Source organism: Pagrus pagrus (assembly GCF_965226575.1).
Source record: "Pagrus pagrus genome assembly, chromosome: 2".
NCBI classification, from domain to species: Eukaryota; Metazoa; Chordata; class Actinopteri; order Spariformes; family Sparidae; genus Pagrus; species Pagrus pagrus.
This window is the reverse complement of record NC_140186.1, coordinates 12,901,286-12,925,284: the sequence shown is the minus strand read 5'-3', so window position 1 is coordinate 12,925,284 and position 23,999 is coordinate 12,901,286. Positions and strand designations below refer to the sequence as shown.

Here is a 23,999-nt window from a genome sequence, read left to right as displayed (position 1 = left end):
GTATTTAACATCCATGAGGCAAACACACTGAGAGTCAAGATGAAAGATAGTTTAGTACTTATTTGATTTGATGTTTGATAGCTGAATGCAAATAAATCCAGTGATAGACCACACAAGTGTGTTTATAGCTTTTAGTCAGTATACTCTCAAATTGCATTGCTTACTATTTTCTAAAGCACACCGCAGAGTTTCATATTTTTTGAATGTGTGTTCAACCTTCCAGACAGCTCTTCTGTTATTTTCTCTTTCCACTACCTCAAAGTTGCCAGAGATAGATAATTCATTTTTTTTTTTTTTATTTGTAGCACAGTTACATTGTCATTGCATGATAGACAACAACATCAGAATCTTATCAACACTGATGTTTGATGAGACAAAGATCGGTTATGTTTAGTCAACCAGTGCGGGATAGTTTGACATCTGTGACACTGATGACTGACAAAAATATCCCGAGACAACTGGACAGAGCAGATCAGTTGCTAACAGACTTTATCTCGCAGCTAAGACAGCAGTGTTTGTGCAAAGCTTTACGTCAGAGTTGTGTTGAGCAGAGTTCTGTTGTGCATATAAATGTTTGAAATTTATCGACTTTGCCCACTGGCAAAGTTGCCATGAGAAGGTTTAAAATGAGTTTTAGACAATCACTGTAAAAGGACAATATGAAAAGTCATCACTGTAAAGTTGAAAGACTAATTAGACTAATTAGGATCCCCTCATGAGGACTCCAAGCCCGTGGGGGGAAATAGATGATTAATCAGCTAAGTGTCCAAACTCTGAGACATGACGGAGGTCAAAACCTTCATTGACTGTGATAATCAAATGGCCACACTGTTTTCCAAAAAGGCAGAGTCCACGTACGTGTATGGGACTTCAGTTTCTTGTTTCTGACTTTGATCACTTAACATAAAACTTCAAGTTCTCCTTGAAAAACCTTCATCAGCTTGCAGGGAACCTCCTCACATGCTCCTCTGGGTACTGGCCGAGTGGGACCTGATAGAAAAGAACATTGTGTAGACAAGACAAGGCCAAAATTATTATGCAACGTTTGTTTTCTGACATTTGATTTCAATAAAACCGTAATTTCAAAAGTATGCAGGGCTACAGGGCCAAGAAGAAGGTTGGCTCTGATTTTATTTCACTACTCCAGTGTTTAAATACTTCAAAGATTAGTTTGACTTCTGTAATATTTCATGATGTTTACTTCACTTACAAAGTCAGAGGACTGTTCGCTGAGTGGCCACACGGTGGACATCCCCTGCACTGTTGTGTTGATGTCTGGTAATGTCTTCAGCATCGTGGCCTCGCTTGTTGGTGTACTGTAGGACGTTGCAGAGAGGTGGGAGTGTCGGGCATCCAGCCACCATAGTCATACTGCGATTGATGAACAAGCTATTGAAGGATGATTGAAAGATTAAAAATTTTGAAAACTGTCACATGCTATGTCTCATTATTTAAATTAAAATAAAATACTCCCACATGTAAACTAAGATAACACATTGACCAAGCCTACAGATAAGAGAGACTCACCTGTCCATAGTTGTCAGCTGGTGGAGCAAGTGAAAATCACCATGGTGACCCGAGTATTGTTATTAGGAGTAGATCCTTTATTTTTTTCTCCTGTTTTCTCTTGCTCATTCAAAACAAACATCACTTGGATTGCAAATACGGCCAGTGCCTGCAGTGCCAGTGGATGATATCCCAAAGCTTGAGTCTATCATCCCTGTAGTAGAAGTTCAGCACATCCTCCAGTCCACACTCTGCAATGTCATCTGGTACTGTATACCGAGGGAGCTGTAGGTCATCGAAGACAGTGATCGCTTCAGGACTGTGAACATAGCCTCTCCACCAGACGCTGCAAACTAGGGAACAGGCAAACATGTGAGAAATATAGTTAAAGAAAAAGTTGGTCTGCTGAGCATGTTGGTGTTTCAATTCCTGTGTGAGAACTCCCTTCCTCGGATATCAGAAACAGTTGAGCCAAGTGAGCTGCAGAGCGTAGCGAGTGTGAGTTATGAGGAGCTGAGGGACCGAAGGGACTATGTTAGCAACACTAGAACTTGTGAACAAAGTCAGAAATCCTGATGCTCTGTAACTTTCAACAGTGTAGTATTGTCAATAAATTTAAAATATATAATATAAAATAAGTGATTTCACAAGTATTCTCCCCCTTTAAAGTGACTGATCTTTTTATAGGCACTGTATACAGTTGCTCTTTCAGCTTCAGCTCCTTCTCTCGACTGTACAAAAAATGTTATGAAATGAGTCTTTTCTGCCCTCATATGTTCGGTAAGAGCGTAATAGTACATTCCCACAAACCGGTTCCTTCTCTGAGCAGGTGCACCTCGCTGTCAGCGATCCTGCGGTAGATGGGAAAGGTGTAGATGTCTCCCTCTGGAGACTTCACTTTCACCTTGCAGTGAATCCCAGGTTTCCTCTGGGAGCAGTGGAAGAGGCTTTTTGTCAAGCTCAATCAGCAGCAGCTTTCCAAGAGAAGCGGGGCATGGCAGGAAATGTAGACTCTGTGTGCTCTATTCGTGTGCAGATGTCAGAGCCGGTTTAAGCAAACTGCAAACACAATCCCGCTAGAATTAAGACAGTTTCTTTGCATAAGTGGTACTTATGCAGATCAGGGTTGGCATTGTGCTGCGTTTATCACAAACACAACAGACTGCAATTTTAGTTCCCTTGTTTGGCAAAGACGTATAGAGACCACTACAAAATCACATAAACACAGCACTTTGACTCATGCCTCAGCTAGTTTGGAAGATTTTTAATCTGCAATAGTACACATTTTAAATACAGTTATGAGTATGGTTTATATTTGGTTGTATTCATTCTTGAATATTGACAGTTATTTAATTTAATGCTTTAAAGGTTAACCTCATAATATCAGGGGTAAATAACATAACACTTTAATCTCAGAAATCTGGTTTATTTCTCCAAATTCCATAATGAATTAATTTTAGAAATGTTTTCGTGTCATGTTTGTTTGTTGCTGTTGTTTTATGGATAGAAAAATACATATAAAACAAAAATTTGAAGAAAATAAAAATGGTGAGTGAGGCTGACCCGCTAATATGTGTCGGTGGTAATCTGCTTTAATCTTATTTAGCCTGATGACCTGATCTCCACACAGCACTATAATGGCCGTTTTGTGCTTAAACATACGCCTTTAGTAATGAGAAACATGCAGCACATTTCAACATTAAGTGTGAAATCCAGGGATCCAGTTTTACTGCTCCCAGGTAGAAGGTGGCAGCCCCTTTAATGCTTGTGAGCCACGTACGTTTACTCTCCCCATCTTCGCCCACCAGTTTAATAAAGACGTTATTTGCGGTGGTGGCCTTGAGCAAGGTTTGCAGTGGTTACAATGCCTTCATACTTCACCATTTTGACTTTTAGCAGAATAACCCTGGTGGAGAATAAAGAGCGATATTAACAGTCAGCTACATAAAAAAGATGGAATTTAAGATGAAAAAGAAAATATGTTATAGTTAGGACGTTGTACAGTTATTTAAGTATTCATCTTCACAAGGACTAGAAACTTTTTTGCAGAAATGCAGAAATGACCTAGAATCTGAACCTTTTCAAAAAACTGTTGGTTGCTTTTCCTTCTCATACATACAGAGCAGGTTTTTGAGGTTTGTCTATGATGGAAGTTGAGCTGCAGAACATTCACTGTAACTTTAAGGTAAGAGGTCATCCTGAAAAAAAAAACTCAGAGTAAAGATAAACTCATACATATTTTACGTCCGACATGTAAAATATAACAATGCACGATGTAAATACGATAAGTCGGGTCAACTCAGTCATGAAATGTGAACAATGAAATGCAAAAATCACTGAATGGAGGTCGACCAGTTCAAACCATTTGGCTCAGGCAGAGATTAAACTGTCAGGGTTAATGTCATACAAGCTTGCTTAGCACCTATTTCAGAAAAACAATGCTACCTATTTATGTGTTAAGTTATAAAATCATGAAGCCGGACTTCTTTTAATGTGAACAAGGACGATAAATGTCTGTGCTTGTAAACGGGGCACTTACACTGTATTTTATCACTCATTAGATCTTAATTATTGACTTTACACTTAACTTTACTTAACCCTGAAGGGCACAAACATGAAATTACATCAGTAGAAGTAACACAGCATTACATAAACGAACTACCATAATCATCAGAACAGCAATAAGAACAATACGATGATGACTATCATAAAGTATAACCAGCACAGCATTAGTCTAAATAAATCAACAGAATTGTCCTACAAGTAGGCCTACAAACTCATGATGGGCAAGATACCGCCAGTACCCTGTGTTGAGTAATTTCACAAACCACAACATTTAAAAAAAACACACAACACTTCAGAAAAAGACATCCAACAATTCAACACAAACACGTTTGCAGGTAAACGCAGTTCAATGTGTTTTATTAAATGTTGTGTCTAGAGAAATGTCACGTTTAATTAAATGTTGTCGTGTTTTGTGAAATGTTGTTTTGTGAAATTGTATGTTTTGTGAAATCATCATCACTCGTCATTGTAGACACAACCAATACTTTATTTTGGTGAGGAGATGTGGTTACAGTTTACAGCCGACCTTAGTGACGGTAGATAGTGGTGAGTGAAAATTGATGACAGCACAGAGAAATGATTAATATTACATTCAGAGAAATTCAGTCTCCGACACTAAACACTACGACAAAAACAAACATCAATAATTTGAAATGTGCAGAACATTGGGATGAATCACAAGAAGCTGATTTAAACTCAAGCCAATTACATTTTTAGTATCTATCGCTCAGAGACCTTAAAAAATGGCAATGCAAGAAAAAGATTTAAAGATGTGGATTATGATTTAAAACAATACATTTTTACAATCAAGCAGGCTGTATTAAAAGAGAGCATCATGCAGTGATACTGTGCAGTATTTTCTTTGCACTTCAGTATCAGTTCAAACACATGCAGTTTCTCTCTTCCTCACTTTTTTTTTATATGAACCTGAATCTGGCCCACAGCTGAAGAGCTCACACCATCTGATATTCAAATGGCCACACTATTTTCTACCAACACAGGGTCCATGTATGTGTATGGAACTTCCAGACTCTTGTTTCTGGTTCTGATCGTTGTGCTTAAAACTTCGAGTTCTCCTTGGTAGTCCTTGATCAGCTTGTGGGGAACCTCCTCACAGAAGTGGTCCTCTGGGTACTGGCCGAGACCGACCTGACAGGATGCAGCATCGTGTTAACAAGATGAAGAGCAACACAACATTATTGTTGACCAACATTATTGTGCTGTGTTTGTTTTCTGACAAAAATATGCAGAGGTGCAGTTCCAAGATGAATAAATGTTGATGTAGGATATAATCAGAAGTTAAGTCGGCTCAGGTTTTATTCAACTGCTGGAGTGTTAGATGTAAATTTTTAATGAGGTTTTGGGCACTTACGAAATCAGAGGACTGTTTGCTCAGTAGCCACATGGTGGACATCCCCTGCACTGTTGTGTTGACGTCAGGTAACGTCTGCAGCATCGTGGCCTCGCTTGTCGTCCCCTTTGTGGTTGGTGGAGGACACTGCAGGGAGATGGGAGTGTTGGGCATCCAGCCGCCATAGTCATACTGCAAATTATGAACAAGTTATTGACAAAGTTTAAAATGATTAAAAAGCATTATGTATCAAACATTGAAACATGAAATGAATTGTGTTGTTATTGATTTCTCTACAGTAAATGCTGCATAGTAAATCAAAAAAAGACTTTCAACAAAGGAAACTAAGAGTAGATTATAACTCATCAACGAAGCCTATACAATAGATAATAGTGACCCACCTGTCCAGTGTTGACAGCCGAGTGCTGGCCTGAGCAAGTGAAAATCACCATGGTGACAAACTTGACCATCTCAGCCACAGTGCGAAATTTTTGAGGGATTCCTGTGAATTCATCAAAACGACACGAATGAATAAGCCTTCTGTCTAATAACCATATTAAACAGAATAATGGTATATAGGGACTACAATAAGGACTTTCTGACTAACAACACATCAGCTTGTCTGTAAGCACACCTGTGCCTTCCTGGGAGAGGAATCCATGTTCAAAAATGTCTTGAATCCACTTCTGCAGTTCAGAGTCTTGGCAAACCTCAATGTTACTCTTGTAGTAGTGGCCAAGCACTCCGTTCACAAGCCTTGAAAGGAAAATAAAAACATACTTGAATTACATTTTTGAAATTACAACATTGTAATTAATTCTAATCAGGATTTAGTCCACTGCAACACAACTCTCTCAGCGTCTGACCATCTTCCTTCAGTTTTGTATCATTACTTTGACATCCTTCAGAAACACTCATGTCACATAGCAAATGGAAATGGAAATACAGTTTGACTTGCCGTCTCCTCCTGGAAATGCTCCCTGCTGTGGTAATACCGCATATCAGCATGAAATACATGAAAATATGAGGGATAAAATGCAAGACAATCTCAATGACCCCGATGTAAAATTGTTCTACTCTAGGGTTGGGGTTAGAAATGTATTTTGCTTATTAAAAATTATACCATTGTTTCTGCTGCCTCTCTGTGTGTATGTAAAAAGCAGTCCCTGCAGAGCTGCCTACCTACTTAATTTCAAAACAGCCCACTGAACTTGGCTCAGTTCACTTGTGTGTTTCCATAATATTAAAACATCACAAGGCACTGAGAAGACTTTCTGGCACTAGTTGTGCCTCACACAGGGGGCAGAAATAAACCAACCAGGACCCGAGCATTGTTATTAGGAGTAGATTCTTTATTTTTTTTCTCCTGTTTTCTCTTGCTCATCCAAAACACAATAACTCGGATGGCAAAAATGGCAATGAATGTTATGAGCGCAAGTTTAAATTAAATTTTTGCATTATTACATTGCCTACCGTACCTGTAGATGATATCCCAAAGCCTGAGTCCATCATCCCTGTAGTAGAAGTTTGGCACATCCTTCAGTCCACGATCAGCAATGTCATCTGGTATACAGAGGGAGCTGTAGGTCATCGAGGACAGTGATCTCTTAAGGATTGTGATCATACCCTCTCCACCAGACGCTGCAAACTAGGGAAAAGTAAAAAGAGAGAAAGACAGTTAGAAATATAGGTAGAGAAAAGTAGTGTACATGGTATCGGCCAACTGAGCATATTGGGCTTTTCTTACCTCTGTGAAAACTCCCTTCTCTGCTATCAGAAGCAGTCGAGCTAAGTGGTTGATCTGCAGCGTGTAGCGAGTGTGAGGTATGAGGAGCTGAGGGAAAGAAGGAACTCACTTACTAACACTAGTATTTGTTAAAAGTCTGAAATCAAAGGTTGCAGTGTGGTAACACTCGTTCTATAAACACAGGTGGAGCCCTCTACTGGATTCTATGGGTATACCTCTCCTCCATCACATGCACCTATTTGCCCACTGAAAAATTGCATGTGCACAGCCGACGAATCAGGGCTTGGTGACGTGAGCGTGTCTCACAATATATAAGGCAGAGTGTAAGCTGTCTGCAGTCTGACAGATTGGCACGGCTAAGTTGCATTTGTGCGGGCCTTCACTCTGAGGAAATCCAACAATCCCACAACAGGAGTCCTCGTCATCTCCCCAGGGTGCCTCAACACTCTGCCATATTTCTGGGATAGGAGGGGAAATGAAGGCGGGCTGTGTCTTGTAAGCCATGCCATAAAACCTTGGTTTTGGTTGGAAGTGGTGGAGGCAGAGGCAGGCAAATTTGCTCTGCCACTGGTCATCATTTTTGCGAAGTCTCTGCAAAAGGACGGCGGCAATCGGTTATCACCGGTCGCTGTTTCAGGACACTGATGAGATGTTGTCATCCTCCTCTGCAGTCGGAGGGACCAGCATCGTTTCAGCAGGGGCAACCTGCGCTGATGATAGGGCTCCTCGTCCATGGGAAACCTGAAGCTCCGGCTAGCTCCGTCACAACGGGCCATCACTGTGAAGCATTGAAAATGCATCCACAACTGCTAGTGTCTAATCTCAGGAAGTGGTCTGCCATCCATATTTGGTACCAAACCATGATTGACGGGCTGTGTACATAAATGAATGTTTGTGATTGGAGGAGAACTATACCCACAGAGTCCGGTAAAGGGCAAAGCCTGTGTGAGATAGAACTGGATGCCGCTAAAACATTTAACATTGCTAAAATACATGGAAATATATTGTACACGCACTAAAACATTATAATTCATCAGCTTTGGAAGATATATATATCAGTAAGTTGAAAAGACTAAAACTACAAGTTCAGTATTCTCCCTCGCAGTTACCTTGTACAGAGGATGCACCATGGGTAAGTTTCGCAGCAGTGACACTGCGAACACTTCAGCCAGCAGGTGAGTGCGCAGCAGGTGAACGTTGAGTTGATGCTCGTTGAAATCTGCACTTCTCACAAAGATCTTGGCAATCAACCAGTCGTACTCAGAATCAGTAGGAAAGAAGATGGGATTGTCGTCTGCTGGAGTCTGCTTCAGCTGCAGGACAAGGAAGACGATAATTAATTCATTTAAATAATCATTAACGATGAACTATGTAAGTTGTTTATCTAAAAAGGCCATCACAATCCGTACTTTTTCTTAATATATTGTAAAACCGGTGTACATTTTTCAATCAGTGGCACAAAGAATTTATGTCAGTCTCACCTGAATAGCGATTGGCATCAGCTGATCATCAGGGGTTTTGTGGAGCAACACGAGGGGAGCCATCAAATGCTGCTTCTTCCCATTGATGGTGTTTGGTTGCACTCCATCCAAACGCTTGTAGTCAAGCAGGAATATGTTCCCTTTCTGTTTGAAATGTTCACATTTTGGCCAGATGAGCAAGACATTTTTGGCCAGGTTAGTTATAAATTTCACACTATTACAGTATTGACATGGACTTTCCTAAAGATAACTGCTGACAGGGTTTTGACACCTTTTTGGTTCTTAAAGTAATCAAACCTTGATTTCCATTCCATATTGAGCATTTGTTTAAGCAACTCAGCTTATCATTCATGTAACTTTCATTCTTTCTGAAGGAATACCTGTATTTCTTTAGACAGGCTGCCCCCACCACGGAGAAACACCATGGCGTCAGTGACTGGGAGGTTCTCAGGCAGGGCTGTACAACGCTGGATCAAGATTGGGTTGACACCATTTAGATACTGGTAGCCGAAAAATGCATCGTCCTTCCAGTGTCGCTGGACATAGTCTGGAAAGAAAGCAGAATTTATTAAAGAATTAAATTTAAAGTAGCATCTACAGGTCCTTCAAATGCCCTTTACAACAATCTAATTTATGCTTATTTTAGTATAAAAAGCAAAGTATGTCTAAATGTTTCCGTGTCTTGTGCTCAGAGCTGGACCTGATATGTCTGTTCTTTTGTTGCAGAAGACTTTGCGAATAGCTTCAATGTCAGTCCAGTTCTTCTTGCTACAAGAGTATCCCTTCAGTTGCAGCTCCGCCAGCCTTCGTAATGAAAACATGGATATTAGTTACATATTACATATTAGTATTGTTATGCACAAAAGAGCAACACTTGACAGCTCTTGATGCTGACATGTATTAGGACTGGTTCTGTAATGAATCACACTCGTGTCTAATCAAACTTGAGGACCTCACCCAGTGGATGCAGTGAAGAGGAACTCTGTGGTCTTGGTGAAGGAGAAGCGGACCTCACAAGGCAGATCAAGAGGGTTGTCTGCTTTCATGCAGTGAGGTAGTCCCTCTTTATAAACATCCCAGCTGGGAAATATAAAACAGAGTGGTGAGGGACAGATATTTCAGATTATGGTATAAATACAGTAAAATACATTATATATTCTTACAAGATGAATATTGCAGGAAGATTAAAATTAAAGGAGACATATTAGGCTCATTTTCAGGTTCATCATTTTATCTTGGGTTACTACTAGAAAAGTTTTACATGTTTTAATGCTCAAAAAACACACCAGTTTTCTCATACTGTCCAGTTTTAGCTCCTGTCTCTTTAAGGACAACCCCTGAACACCCAGTCTGCCCTGATTGGTCAGCTCACACACGCCTGAGCCAGCATTGCTCAACATGGGCATGTCTATCAAGTAAAATGTATACAAAGCAGCAACATCCGCACATATACCGGTGTTGGATCGCAGAGCAAAACAGGCTTCCCTTAGCAGTAAAGCTAAGCCTAGCTGAGCTAGCGCTTCAGTAACAAACACAAAAGGTGATAGGAAAAAACAGTTTATTATTATATATATTATTTAGGTCGCTTCAAATTAGGGCTTACGTTCACATTGTTTATCTTGACTATCTCACAACTTTACTACACCAGTATAACATCTGCCCAGACAGGATTAGCCACATTAGCCGAGCAACATGCTAACACCTGATTCAGCAGGCTGAGCTACCACACAGGACTACAGTCGAAGCGTTTCATGCACATCAGGAGCATTTTTTTTTTTTTTTTTTTTGGGCGAGAGGTGCTCCCATTAGCATGGACTTTTAAACTTTAAGCGTAATAGGTCTCCTTTAAAATTACCCATAAGTCACAAAAGGCAGGACAGATATGTGTTACTAACTTAACAACATAATGTGTCTGGGTTCTTTGCGGAGGGCACGATGTCATACATGAACACATCTTACCTATACAGTTGCTCTCGCAGCTTCATCTCCTTCTCTCTACTGTACTTGCCAAGATGATGACTGTCATCAGTGATTCTCAAAGCTGACAAAAAAATATATAAATTAGTCTTGTCTGCGCTCTCATCTTTGGTAATAGTGTAATATCCAAGTATCAGTTTCGCAAACCTGTTCCTTCTCTGAACAGTTGCACCTCAGAGCCAGTGATCCAGCGGTAGATGGGAAAGGTGTAGATGTCTCCCTCTGGAGACTTCACTTTCACTTTGGAGGGAAACCAGGCATCCTCTGGGAACAGTGGGAGACGCTGTTTGTCGATCTCAATCAGCACAAGCTTTCCAAGAGAGGTGGGGCAGCACACGGAAAATTTAGTCTCCTGCAAACACGCAAAGAGAATGTGGGTGAGGCTCTTGGCTCTGTGTGCAGATGCACAGCCAGTAGCAGTAGGCATAGCTGCAAACTGCAAGTCAAATTTTATTCAGTACTAAGTACATTTCTTTGCATAAATGGTGCTTATGCAGATCAAATGCAGAGATGTACAATAATAATACAAGTAGCACTTTGACTTTTGTCACAGTTAGTTTGATAGTTACTGTATCTTTCGTCTATGGTAGTATACATTTAAAATACAGATAAAAATACGGTTATCAATTTGAATATGGTCCATATTTGGTTGAAATAATTGGTGAATGTGGACAGTAATTTCATTCGCAAATGCTTTCAGGATGCATGATTCAAAAGTTTATACTGTACAGCTAAATAGTAACAGTTTCATGGTATTATCATTGTCATCATTATGTTCCCTGAGCTCAATCAGACAAGAGTAATCTAAAGAATTAACTAAATATTGCCTGTACTATGCAAGTTTGAGAAATATGCAGCACTTTAAATTAGAAATCCAGAGATAATCCAGACTCACTGCTCCACGGATGAAGGCGGCAGACCCTTTAAAGCTTGAGAGCCACGTACGGCTACTCTCCCCATCTTCGCCCACCAGTTTAATGAAGATGTTATTTGTAGTGGTGGCCTGAGCAAGGTTCGCAGTGGTTGTATACACCTTGTACTTCACCATTTTGGCTTTGAGGAGCAGAAAAGCCTGAGTGGAGAATAAAGAGTGATAGAAGCCACAGTCATTACAGTCGTTACATTAAAAGATAAGATTTTTTTCGAAAAAGGAAAATATGTTACAGTACAGATAAGGATGTTTGCTGCTGATCGTGCAATTCTGTTATTATGTTCATCTTAAAACAGACGAGATGATTTTTGGCAAATCAAACTGTTAAGATCCTGAACCTTCTTACCTTACAGACGTTCCTCAAAAGACCACTGTCTGCAGTGGTTGCCTTTCCTTTTATACATACACAGCTGGTTTTTGGGGTGTGTCTTTAAAAAATGACTAAAGGAAAAGATAACTTAGTGTTGGTCAAGTCAAGTCAAACAATTCTTGATTATGAAAAATGTAAACAATCACATGCAAAATGCACCAGCCTTAACATGCTGGCCCGGGCAGACATCTGTCAAGATTAATGTTATGCAAGCTCACTAAACAAAGTGCTCAAGTAATCCAGAAAGCAGCATTACTGGCTTCCTCAGGACATGTTCTTGCAAGTGAATTTTCTCTGTTTTCATCAGGGTGTCATTCTGTTTTACCTCCTTGTAAAAACTAACCGCTATCCTAAATTGTTCATTTCCCCTGCAATTCCACTGCTAAATACTCTGTAGGTTGTTTTTTTAAAAACCATTGTCATTGATTTTGTGTTTATCAAGTTGATTTATCAACACTTTTTTATAGATAACATCCCAAATTTAGCTCCTTTGTGTCATTTATTATTTGTATGTTACTGTTCCTGTTAAATTTCCCCCAAATTGGCACCTATCCACTCATGTGAAAAGATGTAAAAGCAAAAAAAAGTGCTTCTTTTGATAATAACAAGTAAGTTAAATGTTTTAGTTCAATAATGTGACAGTGCCTGTAAATGTGGCACTCATCAGATCTTTATTAAAGGGGTTGTCCACCATATTTACACATTAACGTGTGTTTACAGGTCTTGGATAGTACAACTACATATGTAAAAAGTAGTTTAGTTTAAGTCTTTTCTGGGTGCAGATGAAGCGGCATGTAATCTGATAAATTGCCTCCAGTGATGTCACTCAGTGGCTCAGTGGCATTGTCAAACAGAACCATGGGTATCACCTTTGTTATTTCATGCGTTCTAATTCCTTTTCAATACCTGGTGCCTACATTACCCACAATGCAATTTAGCATGACATCACACCCTGACTAACCCAACCATACTAACCCGAATAGTAGGAGGCAACTGCCATAAACACTTCTACAGGGAAGATAGGTCATACCGTAGAGTTTGAAGTTTAGTAATTATGCACTATAAAGAATCAGTTTGTTATTATCTACTCACACGTTCCGTCTTAAGGTCTTTTCACACCAGGGACGTACGAACAAATGACACAAAAATGCGTAATACTCGCCTTCGAATGGAGAGGCAGAAAAACGACAGAGAGTGCCCCAGTGGTTTCTCGGGTTGCACTGAGCGGCTCGCCGATAGGATAAGAGAGGTTGCAATCATCGCAGCTGCCTATCCCGGGGGTCCGATCCGTAAAAGACGAATATATACATTAAAACACCAAAGTTATAAACAAACTAACCGATTGAGGCAACTGTAGATTAGCAGGTCCCCTGTTCTGTCGGGTAAAATGACAGTTTTTATGAAAGTAGTCTGGTGGATTTGAAGAAAGCAAAGATGGATAAAACAGCTTTAGTTTCCAGGAGATAAAGTCCACATATAAAGCTGTCTACCTGTACAGGGACCAGGTTTAAGGTTACTCATCCCAAGTCACCTTGGTCACATTGTCATGAGTTGTGACTGGACGTCCTTCTTGTACAACATGATTGGTTGATGGCTTCATTTACAGTGTTAATGTGCAGAAACGTCGACCTGACAGACCCAAGACATTGGCTGGCAGGCTGTTAGGGGGCCCGCGAGGGATGTCTCAAAATGTGGCTTCCGGAGTGACCTCAACCCCCTTCCACCGAAACAACCAACAGACGATTTTGATTAGATCTGAGTGGGACACCTCCTTAAAGCAGCCCCATCCAACATTTTCAAAGTTTGACTTGAAAGTCAATGAAGGAAAATGAAGTTGTCAGGAAGTGAAAATACAGGATGAGGAGAGGAAAGCAAGACAGTGGTAAGTGTAGCAGATAATGTTGATCGAGTAGGACAGCACATAACTGAATGCTGTTTTTTAGTCTTGTCATAACTAATGGGGGAGAATTGTGAGGTGGGACAGGCAGAGATGTTGAAGCAATAAACTAAATATCCTAAACAGTCCACTGTTAAATAACAGCAAAAATAGATAAATGTTGACATGTCATACATTTGTTGTTGATGTCAGATTATTTATGACACTGTGGTGATGAACGCTGGTTGGAGGACCCACTGGGAATTTTGGGTCCCATCAGACTCAAACACACCACTGAGTTTATTTAAGGATTCATGCACCGGGATGAGGAGAATAAATGCTTACTCTGGTGTCTCTAACCACAAGAGAATAGCTGTACCAGTAGGCTTTTCCTCTGCCTCAGGCCCCTGTCCTAATTGGCCTTTACCTCCACTGCAAGTCCCTCTCTCGAAGAGCAGAGATTAGGATTTCTACAATTTTAGGCAATTGTTAGAAAACAAGTGGCCTTACCGACCTGTAGAGAAGGAAGCCTTGGTTAAGATGGTGACAGGATCAGGTCCAGAGACAAAGTTTTCAATAAAGTTGATCCACTATGTTTTATTTAAAGTAAAAAGTTTTCTGAGATTTAAAGAAGTATGAAGAAGCCAAACAAAAAGTCCAAGAAATTTGAAAACAACCACATCCCTCCCAGAATTTACTCCTCCTTTTATGCAACAGAGCTGAGGGGGTTTTACCAAAAGGCAAGGTGCCAAAAACCAAGAAAAACAGTTATTCATTGGTCATACAGAGTATAAGTGTTAAAGTGTTCCTGTTTTAAGCCAAGCTACAGTTTAAACATGTTTTCAGTCTCTTAGTCATGTAGATGTTTTATGTTAAATGATTATAACCAGTCAGTGACTCGTTCATGTTTAAACCAAAACCCAATTTAATACTAATCCCAGAGTAAAAATGTAATGTGTCGTCATGTCTCCCCTCATATATTTTCGTCACAGAGGTGGATTAGACTGGGGATGTATTTTTATTATTATTATTATTATTATCATTATTATATAAGGGATATTTTAGGAATGCTACAGGCAGCAGTGTGTCTCTGTGATCGCCTCGCTCCTCAGCAACTCTACATTGACATTTTTCTCAACAATCGTGAAGGTGACACTACTTTGTAGAGTGTATATGCTACAATATAGCAAAGAATGTAGTTTAGATTGTGTTATAAATCCAAGGCGAAGCTGACAGAGGGGCGGGACTAAGAGAAAGACAAATCTGTCTTGTACCTCAGCACCATGGATTCATCACTACGCTGCACAGTTGATATTTCAGAGCACAAATCTCAGTCAGATAACAGATCGATGAGTCAGGCAGACTAAACTAACATAACCAACTCAACTGCCCCTCTGCCCCTGCACTCCCTCTACCACTAGGAGATAAACAGATTGAGTTTACGTCTGTTACACGCACACCCACAGCTGTCTTCCCCTTTTTCATGACCATTGCTCAATAATTGTGAAGTGTAATAGATCAATCTCTGAGTTCAGTTCCTCCTTGTTGGGCTGACCAGATGGGGAGTGTTATTAGTTAGAAGTTTTATTACATAACATGATTATCAAATGACAAAACAATGCAAGTATCAAGGGGTCACGAAACGGGCCCAGCAGAGACTGTACTCTCAGGAAGCTGAAAACAAGCCTCTCTCCCCATCATCATGCTCAGGACCGTCTATAGCGGTGTGGTGGAGAGCGTTCTGACATATTGTATCTGGACATTGGTACTCCAGCTGCAGCATGTCAGACAAAAAAGCCCTGCCGAGAATAGTTAGAGGAGCTGAGAGGGTCATCGGAGTTTCCCTCCCCTCTGTCCAAGAACTCTTCCTAAGCCGCTGCAGGAGCAGGGCACTGATCATCATCAGGGACCCCTCCCACCCCCTCCACACATTCTTTGAACGGTTCATAAAAGGTCGAACAAACAGACTCATCAACAGCTTCCTTCCACAAGCTGTTAGATTGTTGAACTGCTGATCTGGAGCATGCGCACTACTGCACTTCATGAGCCTTAGTCATAGTTTTAGTTTTAAATTATTATAGTAATGTATTGTGTGTATTTGTTGTGTTCATGTTATGGGATCCCGGAGAAACGTAATCTCATTTTTGTGTATGATTTTTATTTTTAAGTGGGGGAATATGTTTTAAATCCCTTTCTTAAAGGTTTGTGCAGGGAGTGCTTGGCTACTACTACAAGAATGATGATGAGGTCCATGAAGACTCCGAACTGCAGAAGTGGATCGTGGATATATATTCCCACGGTAGGCTTTAAAGAAAAAGCCTTTATGATGATAAATGTGCACATTTAAAAAACTAACATAATCAACTCAACAGCCCCTCTGCCCCTGCACTCCCTCTACCACTAGGAGGCGGGGGGTGGCAGGTAGACAAGGGGGATGCATCTGGTCATTTTGCTCAAAAGGGGGATCGCATTTTCCCTCAGATCATCTACTGTTTATAACTTAACATCCTGTCTCTTGAGATAAACAGATTGAGTTTACGTCTGTAACACGCACACCCACAGCTGTCTTCCCCTTTTTTGTGACCATTGCTCAATGAACGTTAAGTGTAATAGGTCAGTCTCTGAGTTCAGTTCCTCCCTTTTGGCTGAGCGGATAGGGAGTGCAAGTTTTATTACATAACATGATTATTAAATGACAAAAGAATGCAAGTATTAGTTATGAAATACCTTTTATTGATTCTCACAAACACGCTCAGATGTTGCTGTAGCTCAGTTTATCAAGGCAACGACACAACACACACCAAGTACACACACACACAGGCTGTATAGTTGTCCCAGAAAAAACAACTGATTTCAACATTTTGTTCATGAAAGAAACTTGTAGCAGCTTCACATGAGTTGTTTTCAGGTAATTATACACTAATAAAATCATAACCATAAGTAATATATTACATTTCCGCCCCTAAATCCTCATAAATCGTACAAACTGGACCTTTAAATCAAGTAGGCTGTAAAAACCTATCACAGATCAGCATCATGATTACATGCAGTAGTTTCTTTACACAGTTTCAGTAAAAAACTTGCAGTTTCTCTCTTTCTCGCTGAGGAGATCACACCATCTGATAATCAAATGGCCACGCTATTTTCTACCTCTGTTGGGTCCATGTATGTGTACGGGACTGCCAGACTCTGGTTTCTGACTTTGATGGCTGCACTCAACTCCCGAAGCTCTTCTTGAAAATCCTTTATCAGCTTGCAGGGAATCTCCTCATTGAAATGGTCCTCCGGGTAACAGCCAAGGGGGACCTGATGAGATAAACGATATAGTTTTTCACAACTAACATTAAAGCGTTTATCAAACATAGACTTCTGGCAGCATAATGTACAGTTATAGGAAGTGAGCAGGATTTTTTCAGCAGCTCAAAGATAGTATTTTGGCTCAAATGACGTTTTAACTTAGTTTACACAACTTGAACAAATATGTGATTTCTGTCATTTTAAATGAAGTCGAGGGCACTTACAAAGTCAGAGGACTGCTTGCTCAGCAGCCACATGGTGGCCATTCCCTGAGCTGTTGTGTTGACGTCAGGGAACGTCTGCAGTAGCGTGGCCTCGCTCGTTGTCCCCTTTGTGGTTGGTGGAGGACGTTGCAGGGAGATGGGAGTGTTGGGCATCCAGCCACCATAGTCAAACTGCAATGAACGGTTATCAGACGTGTTGAAGCTACAGCATGTCAGTCAACAATTATCGGATGTTCTGCCATGACATTTAATAGATACAGATTTTTACAAGGATCCACATCAAATTGCTCTCACTCATCGATACCAGCCAACTAAATACATCAGATCTTTTTTCTAAGAAATTAATGAAAATGTCAAAAAACATCCTATTGCATCCTCCATCCAAGTTTCGTGGAAATGCATCCAGTAGTCTTTGTCTAATCTGGCTGACAAACCAACCAACAAGCTGACACAGGCACAAACACAACCTCGTTGGCGGAAGTAATGATCATTACAGTAAAGTAAAAGGACTCACCTGTCCAGAGTTGACAGACGAGTGCTGTACTGAGCAGGTGAAGATCACCATGGTGACGAACTTGACCAAATCTGGCAGGGGGGTGATGTGTTCATGAAATCCTGAGAATTAGAATAAACTCTGTCAGGTAATGACGTCTCAGATGACTCAAATTAAGTTTGATTTAATCATGATGATATAATGTTACGTAAATGTGCCCATTTATCATCATAAAGGCTTTTTCTTTAAAGCCTACCATTGTTTCTTTGGCTGAGGAATCCATGGGAAAAAATATCCACGAGCCAATTCTGCAGTTCCACGTCACTCTTGACCTCATTACTATTCTTGTAGTAGAAGCCGAGCACTCCCTGCACAAACCTTTAAGAAAGGGATTTAAAACATATTACCCCACTTAAATTAAGCATTATACACGCTGAGAGACTCTTTTGGAAAAAACATTTAATGGACATCATTGCAGAGTTACACGAGAAGATTACTACAACTCTCCCATCTGTACGTTAAGTGTGGAGCTACAGCCAGGTGACAATTAGCTTAGCTTAGCATAAATCTTAAACGCAAGGGGGAAACAGCTAGCCTGACTTGCACATTTGAATTCTTCCCACATAACAAAGTGTATCCTTTTTTTGTTTAAGCCACACAAAAACAGAAGCAACTATTTCTCAGGAAACAGGCACAGTGACTTCCTGAAGTTTCATTGTTTCCATGGCAACCTCACAATGATGACTAACTACAGTACATATCTTGGTAATTAATGAACTTCATAGCTGTTGTTGGATGTATTTTTTATGTTTATAGAGATTTAGGCTCTCTATCAAAGTAGTTCAGCCAGAAACAATTACAACATTTTATTGCCCTCTGCTCAATAAGGAACCAGTAGCTGAGGTTTAGATCACCCGGTTACTGTACTGTCATCTCTGTAAGGCTTTGTTGATCTCACACCTCGGCTTCTTGGCATTTAAAGGGCAAATCAACAATAAATCAAGCACAGCTCAAAATGCAACAGCACTGCTCTTAATAGGTTCAGACTCTATAAACAGGGAACACCTCATCTGTCATGTCAAAGCAGGTGTTTTGCCTGTTATGAAAAGGCTCAGTCCAGCAGTGTTATATGGATGACGACATTCAGGTTTAAGTTTTAGCACTTGAAACTGGCCTTTGCCATTATGAGAAGTGTTTCTAACAGCGAGAGGAGACGAGCGTTAATATTAGAAAACTTCTCGATATGATTGAACAGCATCACGACCTTGCACACCTCTCTAAAACAGTTTCAACTACAACTAATTACAATATAACATTTCTGATGATCACAGTTATTGCAGGGCTGTTGTTTTAGACTGTATTAGCTTTAGCTTGTTGTACCCAATAAACTGGCAGGTGAGTGTCTCAGGGTCCCAAAAAACTGTCACCAGAGGCCCCAAAACTTTCAGCAGCACCTCGAGCAACAGTGACGGCCGTGTTTCAACATAAACAGTTCAGAGGAGATTGCATTCAAACGGACCAACTGTAAGAATTGATGCTATTACCCAGTATGTGTTTATGTTGCAACTTTTCGGAAAGACTGATGAAAGGAATCCTTTTTGAAAATCAACCGTGTTACATTATGGGGACAAACCATTTCATCATCCATCATACAGCTACAGAGCTTGTAGAAAAGTGCAGAATATCTTTTTTTCTTAAATCATTATTATGATTGTGAATTTATCATTTAAAAAATATTGTCGGGTCCAAAATGATTATTTTGTTCATCTGTGTGTAATAATTCTGACAGTTGGTTCCAGCTTCTAACAAGGTTTGTCAGCCAATACAATAAAGCAATGTTGGTATCATGTGGTATCTGTGTTGTGTCCACATCAAGAGTCTTGGTCGTTGCCAGTTTGTGGAAAGACACGTAAAAATGGCTCAGTTCTACATTATGTGCTCAGCATACTGTACTGCCCGAACATTAACTAGCTAGCGTCAGCGACGTCAACATTAGCTTGCATTAGCAACGTTAATGTTGGCTAGTGTCAGCAATATTAGCGTTCGCATCGTAAACGTTAGCTAGCTAGCATTAGTTGGCATTAGCTAGCTAGCGTTGGCAATGTTCGGTGGTGCAACAAACTGGCAACCATTTGAGGGGGCAGATGACTCGAACAACACGTGAATGCAAAGGTAAGGGGGAAAGGTAACCCTAACACAGTGTAAGTCTTTAAACTGTGAAGCATGGTAACTACATGTAACTGAAACATCCATTTTTTTGCACCAATATTATATAAATTATAAAAATAATGTATAATGAAAACTTCCTAAAGTACCTGTGGATGATATCCCACAGCTTGAGTCCATCATCCCTGTAGTAGAAGTTCGGCACATCCTCCAGTCCACGCTCAGCAATGTCTTCTGGTATACAGAGGGAGCTGTAGGTCATCGAGGACATGGATCTCTTCAGGATTTCGAACATACCCTCTCCACCAGACGCTGCAAACTAGGGCACAGTCGCATATGTGAGGAATACAGTCAGACAGGATTACTGTAGATGATATTGTCCTACTGGGCATGTTGCTCTTTTCATACCTGTGTGAAAACTCCAGTCTCAGATATCAGAAGCAGCCGAGCCAAGAAGTTGATCTGCAGAGTGTAGCGAGTGTGAGGTATGATGAGCTGAGGGAAAGAAGGAACTTTTTTAGTTGCAAGTAAATACACACGAAAACATTTTGGAAGATACAAAAACCAGCGAGTTAAAGGTCATATTGATATTTTTTGTGTACATAAAAAAAAAACATATCTTGTAGGCTACAACAAACTGGCAACCACTTGAAATTCAAACAACAGCAGTGTTGACATGAATGCAATGGAGAAGGGGAGATGCCACATTTAGTGGCTGAATGTTATCAATAACACCTTTAATTAGACTAAAACTGCAAGTTCAGTATTCTCCCTCACAGTTACCTTGTACAGAGGATGCACCATGGGTAAGTTGCGCAGCAGTGACACTGCAAACGCTTCAGCCAGCAGGTGAGTGCGCAGCAGGTGAACGTTGAGTTGATGCTCGCTGAAATCTGCACTTCTCACAAAGCTCTTGGCCGTCAACCAGTCGTACTCAGAATCAGTAGGAAGGAAGATGGGGTTGTCGTCTGCTGGAGTCTGCTTCAGCTGCAGGAGAAGGAAGGAGGATGTGGTTCATTCAGTCCGTTCGATCCATCACCAGGACTGGTTAATAATGTTGTCTCAGACTCAACTGTCAGCCTGTCAAACTTGGATATGATTATAGCAGGAAACTTTTTTACATGGCTCAGATTTAGGCAGGATGGAATTAACTGCCTTTCCTAGCAGAAATAATTCAAAGCCGCCATCTGGATGATAGCCATGGTAACTAGAAAACTGTGTCTTGCTTAAAAACACTTTCAGCAAGGTGGATGCTTCCTGTTTCAGGGGAACCTACATCTTATGAATCAAGCCTCTATCTTACAGCTATATTTGAATCTCACCTGAATAGCGATTGGCATCAGCTGATCATCAGGGGTTTTGTGGAGCAACACGAGGGGAGCCATCAAGTACTGCTTCTTCTCATTGATGGTGTTTGTTTTCACTCCATCCAAACGCTTGTAGTCAAGCAGGAATATGTTGCCTTTCTGTTTGAAAAGTTAGTGAGGTTGAGAAATGTGTTTACTCACATGCATTCAGTGTTGCTGTTACATATACTGAGCTAACATGTCAATGCAACATGCAATGTTAAATTTAAATGTCATGAGTCCATTACTAAGATCAATCAAGGTCAAGAGAATTACCTTCATTTCTTCTTTCAAGCTAGACTGACCACAGAGGGAGACCATGTCATCAGTGACAGGAAAGTTACTGGGCAGGGCAGTGCAACGTCTGATCAGCATGGGGTTGACACCATTCAGATACTGGTAGCCGAAAAATGCATCCTCCCTCCAATGGTCCTGGACATATTCTGGAAAAAGAGAAGGGTTGAGCTTCATTGACTTTCAAACTTTGGGCTACAAAGTCTTGCTCAACCTCCTTTATTAGCTTAACATGAAAATAGAGTCATGTGAGTCACAGCTATGATTGGACCCAGTTTCCAAACCTGTGGACGATTTTTTTAAAGAGGCAGCTGGATTTCTTTGTGAAGGACTCGGGTCAGAGTCAGTCCAGAGAACTGAGAGCAACAGTAGTTAACAGTCGTTTAGAAATGGAGTCCGCTAACGTAAACTAAGGACCGGCTTCAAGCACAACACAGAAGTTTCACAGAGCCCCTTTAAAACATTCCTAATAATTATTTAGATATCCTTCCTTTGATTGTGTACTATTACAAATGCATTATCAAGTACTATTAAACTACCATGATGGCACAGTACCTGCTATGGGAGTCGTTTTGCAGCAGAACACCCGATCAATACCATCGAAATCAGTCCAGCTCTCCTTGCAGTCATCCAGCCCCTTCAGTTGCAGCTCAGTCAGTCTAGAAAATAAAAAGCATGAGTAACTTTATTATGATGCCTTGAATAGTTCCAGTAGGCGGCTACATAGTTATATGGATAAAGAGATATTTGACAGAATTTGAGGACTTCACCCTGTGGATGCAGTGTAGAGAAACTCTGTAGTCTTGGTGAAGGAGAAGCGGACCTCACAAGGCAGATCAAGAGGGCTTTCTGCCTTTATGTTGTGGGGAATACCCTCTGCATATGCATCCCAGCTGGGAAAGAAACAGAAGAGCAGAGTGGAGGTTTGAACAGTAACATAGCAGTGGATCTGCTTTACAATATCTTGCTGGCATGAACTTTTCTCCATAGTCACCTGACCTCAACCCCATTTACTATGTAGGGGGGCACTTGAAGACTGAGAAAGCCAAGGAAAGAGTGACAACACAAGACGCTTTTTGATCTTGATCTTTTTTAGTGTGTGTTTTAAGTGTTTTCACTCTCGGTCTCAGACTTTTTTGACCCGACTGTATATCTTGAACAAACGCGGGGCAGGTTTGGATGCATGAAGCTGAAATGTGTACAAACTCTGAGCTCTCACCGATAGTCCTCCTCTCGCTGCTGCAGCTCCTGCTGTCGACTGTATCTGCCAAGATGATGGTTGTCATCAAAGACTCTCAGAGCTTAAAGAAAGAGCCACAACAATGTTTAAAAAATGATGATATATACAGTATGTTGGTATGAATTGACTCCTCACAGCCCTCTCACAGTCCATGTTACAGAGCTTTTCTTTTGCCCAGTGAACAGCACAAACCTGTTCCCTCTCTGAAGCGGTACACCGCGCTGTCAGTGATCCAGCGGTAGATGGGGAAGGTGTAGGTGACTCCCTCGGGGGATTCCACTTCCACCTTGGCAGGAAACCAAGAGTCCTCTGGGAACAACGGGAGACGCTGTTTGTCTACCTCTATTAGAACCAGCTTTCCAAGGGATTCAGGGCAGGACACGTTAAAACTAGACACCTGGATGAGATGAAGATAAAGAGTATTTATTATTCATTATGGGGATTTCTTTGTGGCCATAGGTGACAGAGTTTAATAATAATCTCACATAAGCAACGTTGAAGAGGCATGTTACATTTAGAGGATATTTCAGACTTACTGCTCCTTTCACGAAGGCTGTAGCCCCTCTGAAGCCTATGAGCCACTCGCGGTCGCTCTCCCCATCCTCGCCCACCAGCTTAATGAAGACATTGTTAAAGGTGGTGGCAGTGGTGGCGTGGCTAGTGGACACAGTCACTTTATAGTTCACCATTTTCACTCTGGAGAGCAGAAGAATCCTGGTGGGGAGAAAATAATAACCATTTTTAGCACTGATTAAAAATGGAAAAACACAGGTATCTCAATGAAAACACTCATCACAGTCCAGTAATTGCTTCCTCATTTTATAAAGCGTCCGTCTTACCTCTGTTGATGAGACCAAGAAGTTCCTGTGAAGAACTCCTCCTTTGATGAAAGTAATCACCACTGCGTCCCCAATTTATCCGTTCAGTTTGGTGGGTGTGTCCTGTCAGTAGCAATACATCTGCTGGGATGAAGAAGTATTGGACATGTTCTAACACTCCCTGCTAATTACACAAGAACGGGCGATGTTGCAGACAATGATCAGCTGTATCAGACTGATCTCAGTTCTGATTAACTGCTAAAACAACAAAAAAGCATTTATCCAGATTTATGAGATAGTTTTATTATAAACAAGTG

General features: G+C 40.8%; 1 protein-coding gene across 1 annotated transcript; it reads right to left on the bottom strand.

Moving 5' to 3' along the window:
- Positions 1-4,537: 4,537 nt before the first annotated feature.
- LOC311273173 (uncharacterized protein) lies at positions 4,538-23,754 on the bottom strand. The gene is made up of 30 exons (XM_084380087.1): positions 23,704-23,754; positions 23,401-23,578; positions 23,057-23,261; positions 22,844-22,925; positions 22,395-22,517; positions 22,180-22,283; positions 21,607-21,773; positions 21,307-21,450; positions 20,768-20,971; positions 20,393-20,479; positions 20,134-20,303; positions 18,075-18,196; positions 17,840-17,940; positions 17,326-17,496; positions 16,934-17,110; positions 11,905-11,988; positions 11,523-11,699; positions 10,775-10,979; positions 10,610-10,691; positions 9,608-9,730; positions 9,351-9,454; positions 9,031-9,197; positions 8,651-8,794; positions 8,279-8,482; positions 7,170-7,256; positions 6,901-7,070; positions 6,057-6,178; positions 5,824-5,924; positions 5,444-5,614; positions 4,538-5,220 (listed from the first exon to the last, which is right to left on the bottom strand). The coding sequence occupies exons 2-30, from the start codon at positions 23,551-23,553 to the stop codon at positions 5,041-5,043; spliced, it is 4,131 nt and encodes a 1,376-aa protein (XP_084236213.1). The 5' UTR covers positions 23,554-23,578; positions 23,704-23,754; the 3' UTR covers positions 4,538-5,040.
- Positions 23,755-23,999: the final 245 nt, after the last annotated feature.

Coding starts and splice junctions, on each gene's coding strand:
- LOC311273173 (XM_084380087.1), bottom strand. CDS start 23,553: ATGGTGAACTATAAAGTGACTGTGTCCACTAGCCACGCCACCACTGCC. Junction 22,518..22,843: donor CAGCGAGAGGAGGACTATCG/GTGAGAGCTCAG, acceptor TTTCTTTCCCAG/CTGGGATGCATATGCAGAGG. Junction 9,731..10,609: donor CTGCGAGAGCAACTGTATAG/GTAAGATGTGTT, acceptor TATATTTCCCAG/CTGGGATGTTTATAAAGAGG.